The sequence below is a fragment of the Pelodiscus sinensis genome, chromosome 20 (assembly GCF_052426305.1).
Source record: "Pelodiscus sinensis isolate ZL-2025 chromosome 20, ASM5242630v1, whole genome shotgun sequence".
NCBI classification, from domain to species: Eukaryota; Metazoa; Chordata; order Testudines; family Trionychidae; genus Pelodiscus; species Pelodiscus sinensis.
In genome coordinates, this window is record NC_143071.1 from 1582884 (window position 1) to 1592211 (window position 9328).

Sequence of the window (9328 nt, forward strand, 5' to 3'; positions counted from 1 at the left end):
GCTCAGGGACAATGGATCTCCAGCTGCCAACACACAGGGATGCGTCTGGGAATCTGGATACCCACAGCTGCCACGTGACCTGCTCTGGCCAGGAGGATGCCACGGGAGGTGTGTAAGTGCCACGTGGCACCCTCCTTTTGGTCTTCAGTTCTGCTCCTGAGCCCAGATGCAGCCTTGCAGGGAACAGCAAGCTAGAAAGAACCTGCCGTAGGATGTAACCCGAGACTTTTACACTAGCGCTTTGTAACATCTCTGCTGGGAGCCTGCATGGAGAACTGGGAGAGTCGGTGCATGTCACGTATTCCCCTTAACAACCTCACTCTCGTTCTTGTCTTTCTTTTAGGAATAAACCTTTCGCTGGTAGATTCCAAAGGACTGGCTCAGAGTGATCTTGTGGGGAAGATCCAGAGTGTAAATCGGTTGGGACCTGTGGCTGGTTTCTTGGGACCGGGAGAACCCGTTGGGGGTAGGTGAGATGGGTTCTCTAACCCCTCACCTGTGTGTTAGGCACGGGGCTGACTGGGGCACAGGGCAAGCTGAGGTGCGAGGGGTTTTGCTCGGTTTGTGGCCTGTTCGGGAAGGTCTCCGGCCTGGGGCTGTAAAGAGCCCTTGTTTTGAGCAATTTGCCCTGAGCGGACGCCCTCAGCGGCACCCAGACCCGGTCCGGTCCATCACACCGTTCCCCACTCGCACCGACGGCTGCCATGGAGACAGAGGCGTATGGGTGTAGGCCCTGCTGGGGTAGCTGACTGCACCCTTCCTCCAGCCCTGTGCCTGCTGGCCCGGACGGGAGCACTGGAGGGCAGGCTGTGTACCTGCGGGCGGTCTGGCGGAAACCCGGCGCACACAGACAAGTACACAGGGGTTCATAGGCACCTCGATAGTCTTCACTCGGTGCAGGAAGGAGTTCATTCGGGTGAAGACGAGAGAGGACGGGAACTCCCAGAGCCTCGCCTCCTTGTCCTGGAAGCAGAGAAAGGGCCGTCGGCGCGGGGCGGGGGGGGCGGGGCACGTTCTCCACACGCCTCCCCAGCCGGCCCCCACGCCCGGCACAGCGACCTGCCTTAAAGAACGTGGGCATCAGCTCCGCGCAGCACCTGTGGTAGGCCTGGTACAGCCGCTCGATAACCGCTGGGCCCAGCTTGATCCCGCCCAAGATCTCCTCGATCTCGCCCTGCAGGCCCTTCAGCACCTCCTCCGGGCTCAGGAAGTTCCGAGTCTGAGCAAGAGAAAGGCAGCGACAGGCCCGGCCCTGAAACCCAGCTCCAGCTCCGAGGCCACACGCTCCTGCGGGCCCCCGCTTTGCTCCCGCGCCGCCCAGCCAGCGATCGCTGCCCTGCCCCTGGGGAGCCCGGCTCGGCCCAGGGCCAAGCACCTCCCCACTCAGGGGCAGCCTCCCCAGCAGACTTTGCTCGCCCCGAGCCGGCAGCCCCAGGGAACGGCCAGGGAGGCAGGAGGACTGTCCTGGCTCGCCCCCCACCTCCGTTCTTCACCTGGCCCTTGCCAGAACGCTGCCGGCACTGGGGGGCTTCTGCCGTGGGGCTGGCACAGAGGCCTCGGCTCCCTGGGGGCTGTACGCCCGCCCAGCCCCCGTGGCCTGCTGAGCAACAGGGAGTCTGGGGCCTGGTCCTCTTGCACAGGACAGACTCTGCCTCCCCAAACGGTCACCCAGCAGCAGGACTTCCCGCTCCTCCCCTCCGGCCCCGCCCAGGCTGGCGGCAGGTCGGCTGCTTCTGGTGGGACGGCCCACGACCCCCGGGGCAGAGGGCAGCAGCCCAGGGCGCCTGCCCCTCCCAGGCCGGTACCATTTCAATGAGGAGGTTGCAGATCTCCTGCAGGATGACGATGACCCGGGAGGGCGTGTTGTAATGCTCCGAGTTGGCCCAGATCAAGCAGACCGTGTACATGACGCTGTCAATGTAGGGAGGCAGCTGTGGAGAAACGGCACCGTCAGTCCACGGACAAGCCCCACCGGGTGCTGCCTGTGGGAGGGGGCCCCGCCCCGCCCCGCCGGCCACGCAGGGAAGCGTCTGGAGCCGGCGTTGGCAGCGCGGCTCGCTGAGCCCCGGCCCGGGCCCCGCTCACTCGCCTGCGGGTATTCCGTTTGCTCCATCTCCTCCAGCAGGACCTTCAGCGGCTGCAGGTAAAGGTTGATGTCGTTGGCCTCCTTCACCCCTGCAGCAAAGAGAAACTCCAGGGCAGGTGAGGTCAGCAGGCGGAATGGGCCCCTCCCCGTGGGCCCGGCGGGGGCTCGTACCTGCCCGGACGTCCTTGAACACGTTCCTCAGCGCCGGCCAGTAGCAGCTCTTCGCCTTCTTCAGGATCTCTGCGATCTTGCTGACTTTGGGCGCAAGCAGCTGGGTGTGAAAAGGCATCGAGACGTCAGCCCGAGCGCCGGCGGCAGGGGAGCCGCGGCCCCGCGCGGCCAGGAGCGGTACCTGCTCGTCGATGCACTGCAGGTTGACCAGCCGGGCGCTCCAGAACTCAAACTCCGCCTTCGGCAGCGGGTTCAGGCCGTCCAGCAGGGGCTGGGCAGACTCTTTGCTCAGCACGTCCCGGATCTGGTGGGACCAGTCGATGATGATCGTCTCGATGGAGTGCAGGAGGGAGCTGTCCACTGCCGCCGGGAGCCTGCAAGGAACACAGTGCCCCGGTGAGACGGCTCCCACCCCTCCGAGTCCCCTAGCTCAGCCCTAGCCATGCCCCCAGGGGCCCCTTCTCCAGAGCCGCCCACCCTCCCGGAGAGCCGGGGTCTCCAGAGCCCTGCCGCCTGCCCTCTGAACGGTGCAGCACGCGCTTCCCCGCTGCCCGGGGTGGGCACAGAGCCGGTCCCCTCTCCTGGAACCTGCTGGAGCACTCACCTGTCCAGGAGGTCGGTGGAGCTGCCCAGGGTCTCCAGGTGCTCAGGCAGGGGCAGCAGCGTCTTCCCTTTGATCTTCCCTCCCATCACAAACATTTCGTTTTTCAGCCTCTGGGCTTGTTTCACAACATCGTCAGACACCACCTGGGGCCACCCGCTCGTGTTCTCGCTGCTCATGAACAGGGCGTAAACCACCTAGAAGAGAGCCCGCCCTTAGCTCCGTCGCCGCGGGGGGGCTGCCGGGGGCACGGAGGGATGCCTGTGCGCGGGGTCATAGGAGGCAAAAATCTCCAGGGAGCCAAACTGCCGCCGAGAGCTCCAGGAAGAACACAGCACCAGGGATAGATTCCGCCCCGGCCAGGCCGGCGCCAGCGACCATGAAAGGCAGCGGGCAAGTTTCTGGTCATAGTCACCCCTGCGGTTCCAGGCACCTACAGGCAGCCACACGGACGGGGAACAGGCTGGGGGGAGTGGAGGTTCCAAGCGTTTAACAGACAGTCAGAAGGGGGTTCCTCTGCCCGTGCTGACTGGGGGCACCTCACCTCCGGACAGGGTGCAGCATTAAAGCAGAACTGGAGCAGCCGGTCCTGGAAGCCACAAGATGAGGCGATTCCAGCTCTAACCCGACACAGGGGGGTCGTGCCCAGGAAGCGACCCACCGGGGAACAGTGACCAGAATCTTCCTGGGGTGGGAAAAGCCCGCAGCAGCCCAGCACCGCGGCGCTGAGTTTCGGAAAGGGGAGACACACGCCAATGAGTCACTTGGTTAAACAGAAATGAAAAGCCTCGGTGACGAAAGTGAAATCCCTGCAAGCCACACGGACCCGTCCCAAGACCCTGCTGCAGGCTCCGGCCAATGAGCCCCGATTCCAGCCGCAGTCAGAGCGCCAAACGGGGCTCGGCGGCTCGCCCCGGTGCAAGGAGCAGCGCGCGGCAAACAGGCAGGGGAAGCGGAGCCCTGGGGAGGAAAGCCGGAAGCAGCCCGGGCTGGCAAGCGGAGGGTCAATCCGGAAGAATTGAAAAGCGGCGGCCAAGGCTGGAGGGAGAGCAGGGCTGTAAGTGCCCCGGGAGCCGCCAGCGGGGCCCTGCCGGCGAGGTGCTAAGGGAGCCCTCGAGGCCGATGAATTCTGAGCCCGGTGGGAGCGTCCCAGCCCTGAGCCGCCCTTGCAGGGGCCCATGTGAGGAGCTGTCCCAGACTGAGGCGTCATTCGCGGGCGGGGGAGAGGCCCCAGCCCTGCCCCTTCTGCCCCCATCTGCCATACACAAAGAAAGCCCCGTGGGCCCCCAGACTGCAGCAGCCCAGGCCCACTGGCCCCGGGCAAGTTTCTGGTCATAGTCACCCCTGCGGTTCCAGGCACCTACAGGCGGCCACGCGGCCGGGGAACAGGCACGTGCCGAAGTGCAGCCTAGCAACGCAGAAACCGCCGCGGGTGCAGGCGTCACCCCGGGGGACCCGATTGGGGGGTCGCCGTCTGCACAGGGGAGCCAGCAGGACGTGCACCCCGCCTGTGATCCCTGCCATCCAGCGGGCGCGCTTAGCGGGCGTGGCTGCGGCTCGCCGGCGGAAGAGAACTGGTGGAAGGAGGCAGGGAGCCGCCTGCCGAGTCAGATCAGGCCCTTGTTCCTAACCGCCAGAGGCCAGGCCCCGAAACCGCAAGGGCAGCGTTGGGGAACGCGCCAGTCGGAGGGGGCTGTAGCAATAGGGTTTCGCTGTAGCTGTACTGGAAGGCGGATGGAAGACTGAAGAGCAGCCGCCATTAGCGGTACAGCCTGGAGTCACCACCTCACAGTCCACCTACAGTGCATGGACCTGGTGTCACACCAGGCTGTCCCCGAAGGGCCCCTGCTGTCACCAGCCACAGAAACAGGGTAGAGAAAACTCAGCTTAGCAGCATTTCACCTGGCAAGAACCGCTTGGGATCCGCCTTCTGTGGTCCCTGTCCTCACTTTCCTGCCGCTTGGCTGTGAGCTCAGCCTGGTGTGTCTGCGCCTGTCTGCGGGACTGATAGCTGGGCACAAGATGGGAAACTGAGGCTAGGTCTACATGGTGGGTTTTCATTACTGGATTGTGAGGGGAGCAGCCATATCACTGCTGCACCCATGGGGGGGGGTGTTTGGCCCAAAAGTCGGTACAAAGGGGGCCATGTGAGGTGTCAAACAAAAGCTCACTTTCTGCTGGTTCTGTATCTGCTCTTCATACATCGCTATAATGCCTGTGTGTGCAGTTATGCATATGGACGCTGTGTGGAGACTGGAAGTTTCTCTGTATGTGGTTGAGCAATGGACCAGGAATGTTTGCCCATGGCCATGCTAATGAGCAAAGCTCCAGGGAACAATGGGCCTCTGGAGGCCAAAGACACCCCTGGCCACTGGCCACATGACTCCCTCCAGCTTGGAAGAAGCCAGGGGGGTATAAATAGGCCATGTGGCCAACTCCACCTTGGTGCTCAGCTCAGCCCTTCATCCCAGAGGCAGCGGTGCAGGGATCGACGAGCTGGGAAGACCTGTGAACCCATCCTGACCTAGGATGTTCACCAAAGACTTTTAAACCAGCAGCTGTAACATCTCTGCTAGAGCCTGCATCATGCACGTAACGTAGGATACTTTAGCAACCTCACTCTCAGGCTTTTCTTTTTTGTAGTAATAAACCTTTAGATGTTGGATGCTAAAGGATTGGCCCAGCGTGATTTGTGGGTAAGGTCCAGGGATCTGTGGCTGGTTTCTTGGAACCGGACAGGACTTGTTCGGGGTAGGTGGGATTGGGTGCTAGGACCCCCCCACCTGTGTATGAGGCCCGGGGCCATCTGGGGCACGGATATTGCTGGGGTGTCGGAGGGGTTTTGCTCGGGAGGCTTCAGGCAGGCTGCTGGAGCGCTCTGTGGGACTGGTGTGTGGCCTGTTTGGAGAGGTCACCAGTCTGGGGGCTGTAAGGAGCCCCGGATTTGAGCAATTCGCCCTGAGCGGACGCCCTCAGCTGTGCCCAGAGCCGGCCCGGTCCGTCACAGGTACCTAGGGGGTCCTGCAGGGGTCAGAGCGGAGCGCGTTCTGGCCCACACACGCACACATGGGCTGGAGAAAGGAGCAAACAGCAAGGTGGCATCATTCGCAGAAGATACAAACTCGTTAAGTCCCGAGCAGACTGCGAAGAGCTTCCAAAGGGTCGTGCAAACCCGCGAGAGCGGGGCACCAAGCGGCAGATGAAATTCGATGCTGTGAAATGCTCAGCAACGCCCACGGGAAACATCGTCCCAGCGCCGGGCTCTGACTCCTGCGAGAGACCAGGCACCGCGGGGCACTGTCTGGAAACGCAACCCGCCGCAGCCGAGAAGCAATGAATAGCGGGACGGCCCAGTAGGGAAGGGGCAGCTAAGACGTGAGGGCCGATCGCCCGTCCGTCACGCCGCGGACGCCCACAGCGCGACTCCCGCCTGCCCACGTGGGCGCCCCCTCTGCAGACAGACCCCTCGGCACGGGACAGGGTTCAGAAGAGGGCCCCCGAAATGGTAGGGACGTGGAACGGCTTCATCGGGAGAGACGACGGAGGCAGGTCCGAGGGGTCCCTGAAATCGGGACTGGGCGGTAAAACCAAGCAGGGGGGTTGTTGGCCCCTCTCCCAGCCAGGCTGTCGGTCACACAGGCGCCCACAGGCGGCAGGAGGCCTCGTGGCTCACAGCTCCCAGTTAGCTAAGGGGGGGTGACACACGCACCATGGTTCAGAGAAACAGGTTGTTTCCCTGCACAGCAGAACTGCTGAGCTGGCGCCCGTGTGCCCCACGCTCCTCTCACGATCGGTGCCACGGGGGGCCTTGGGGACACGGGAAGTAAGAAATCCTTAGAAACATGTTCCAGGGTTGTGCAGTGAGGGTGGGGAGGGATGACGGCCCAGGCAGCCCACCCCACGTGCACCACTCGGCTAGCGCCACGTACACCGCGGGGGAGGGGTTAGTTTTTATGTGGGTCCACTGCAAGATCCTGGGAAGTCATGCAAGGCCCCACTCAGCTGTGGAGGGGGAGGGGGAGCGGGGTCGGGGTAGGAGGCTGGGTGCAGAAGGGAGCTCGGGGCAAGGGACTGGGGGGCAGGGTCCAGGAGGAAGCGGTGACCCGGGGTGGGGGCGGGGCGCAGGGTCCGGGAGGAAGTGGTGACCGGAGGGGGGCGGGGCGCAGGATCCGGGAGGAAGCGGTGACCGGGGGGGGCGGGGCGCAGGGTCCGGGAGGAAGCGGTGACCGGGGGGGGGGGGGGCGGGGCGCAGAGTCCGGGAGGAAGCGGTGACCGGGGGGGGGGGGCGGGGCGCAGGATCTGGGAGGAAGCGGTGACCGGGGGGGGCGGGGCGCAGGATCTGGGAGGAAGCGGTGACCGGGGGGGGCGGGGCGCAGGATCTGGGAGGAAGCGGTGACCCGGGGCGGGGGCCGGGCGCGAGCTCACGATGCCTCCGGAGAGGCGGGAGGTGCCCGTGGAGAGGGGAGGGCGCACAGAGCAGGGATCAGGGCAAAGCACCCCGGCAGCTGCAGAGCCAGGGTCTGCCCGGGCCTCCGGCTGCCGGCGTGGCCCTGCCGCGCTCTGGGAGGCCGCCGTGCGCTGCTCCCTCGCCCCCACGTGGCCAGCCGCGTTCCCACGGGACGGGGCACCCACCTCCTCCACCACGGCGATGAGCTGGTCCACGGGGAAGGGGCTGATGTCGCCCACCAGGAGCCGGCTCCGGAAGTTCTCCTTGGTGATGTTTTCCTTCTTCTGCTTGACGAAGTAAACCCCTTTGCTCTTGAGCGCTGGCGGGAAGTCGAGGCAGGGCACCAGCTGCCCGGCGGGGGCGAGGCTCAGGACCAGCGCCAGCAAGTCCTGCTTCTCGAAGAACTCGGTGAGCATGGCGCTGGTCTCCTCGCTGCCCACGAACTTGGCCCACTTGTCCGGCTTGAAGCGGAGGGAGAGCGTGGAGTAGTTCTCCAGGAACTCCACTCGCTTGTCCGCCATCGCGCCAAGGGCAAGGCGGGTTTGCTCCTAGGCCTGCGTCCTGCACGGAGAGAGAAAGGCCTTTGCTAATTAGTGACTAACGAGCCCCACCTGCCCGGGGCTGGGGACCCCCCATCTGGCACCCCCCACTCCACTGCAACAGGCGGACGTGGGGGGGCTCAGTCCTTCTGGAGCCCGGGCCCCCCACCCCGAGGGCCCAAAGGGAGAGGCCGCCCGCGAGGGAGCGTTCGGTGCCGGCTTTCCCAGCGGCCTGGTCCGCGTTCACCTCCCTCGCGCTGGGGTCTTGGGGGGAGATTTCTATCACTGCAGGGGGCGGGAGGCAGGAAGACTGACCCCCCCCCCCCAGGAGAGGCGGCGGGTACCTCACCTTCCCCGGGAAAGGCGGGGGAAGGGCAACCCGCAGCGTAGCTTCCACCTCCCCGTCTTCTCTCTGAGCCCCCGGCCCCATATTCCTCCCCGTCCCCCTCCCTCAGCCCTGGGACGGCCTGGCAGCCCGTATGGCCCCTGTCCCGGGCCTGGATTCTGCCCATCGGCTGCACCACCTCCGGTCCATATTTCTCCCCCCCGCTCTGTCGAGCCCCACGGCCCCCCTGCCCCACAGCCCCTCCCCGGGGAGCGCATGGTGCACGCCCAGAGCTAGACAGAGACAAACGTCGTCCAGGCTGGGCTCCCCCCTCACCGCGCAGCTCACAACCCCCAGCCCCGCCCCCCCCAGCAATGCCCTGACCCCCCCCCACGCCTTCATCGAACCCCGTTCCCCAGCCCCGGGCCCCCCAGCACCCCCAAATCACCGAGCGGATGCGCTGAGCCGTGCGGCGAGGCCCCCACCTCCCCACAGCCCCCAGCCCCAACTGCCCCGGAACCCCCAGGCGCCAGCTCCAACCGCCCCACCCGCCGGAACCTTCCCCCCCCGGGGGCCTGGCAGCAACACGAGCTGCCTGCAGGCTCCGTCCCCTGGACACGCCACCCCCCTTCACCGTGGGGACCCAGTGAGCCTCAGCCTGGCTGGGAACCGGTTCACCTGAGCCCACCATGCTGCAGGCGGGGCTGGGAGCTGGCGGCCATGTGGGGCCAGCAGCAGCGAGTCCCCTGGGACGCCCCGGGGCCAGAAACCGGCTGGGTTGGGCTGGGCCGGCCCCCTGCCAGGGGACCCTGCTTGGCCAGTGAGGGGTGCTGTGTGACCAGTGAACTGAGCAAAGGGGATGGCCCGTCCGGCCTGCAAACCCTGTCAGTGCCCGAGGGCCAGAGGCCTTTGGCCGGGGGATGGACCCAGCTCTCCCCCCAGCCCTGCCCTTCCCAGGCACCCAGCGAGCTGGCCCAGAGCACGTGGCCGCCGGGGTGGGGCCAGGCGCCTGGCTCTGCCCTTGCCTTCCACATTAGGAAGAAACAAGCCTCACGAGGGGCCGTTCTGGGACCCCCTCGCCGGGGACTCGGTGACGCCAGAGCAGCCTCCTGCCCGGACACTGAAACCCTCGGGAACCTCGGGCACCCGTTTCTCCACC

The 9328-nt window shown here is 65.6% G+C and overlaps 1 protein-coding gene across 5 annotated transcripts in view; it reads right to left on the reverse strand.

Annotated features, from left to right (window-relative positions):
- Positions 1-8709, reverse strand: part of DNAH17 (dynein axonemal heavy chain 17) — an 88733-nt gene extending 80024 nt beyond the window's left edge. For 4 of the 5 annotated variants that reach the window (XM_089771948.1, XM_075904152.2, XM_075904149.2 and 1 more), the window contains exons 1-9: positions 8618-8709; positions 7491-7866; positions 2862-3055; positions 2439-2631; positions 2258-2357; positions 2090-2175; positions 1806-1931; positions 1064-1219; positions 877-963 (exon numbers count right to left, since the gene is read on the reverse strand). In XM_089771948.1, the coding sequence (XP_089628074.1) occupies positions 877-963; positions 1064-1219; positions 1806-1931; positions 2090-2175; positions 2258-2357; positions 2439-2631; positions 2862-3055; positions 7491-7826 (1278 nt within the window). In that variant the 5' untranslated portion in view covers positions 7827-7866; positions 8618-8709. Of the gene's footprint in view, positions 1-876; positions 964-1063; positions 1220-1805; positions 1932-2089; positions 2176-2257; positions 2358-2438; positions 2632-2861; positions 3056-7490; positions 8169-8617 lie in introns of those variants that run through there. The other variant, XM_089771947.1, reaches the window with a different exon arrangement.
- Positions 8710-9328: the final 619 nt, after the last annotated feature.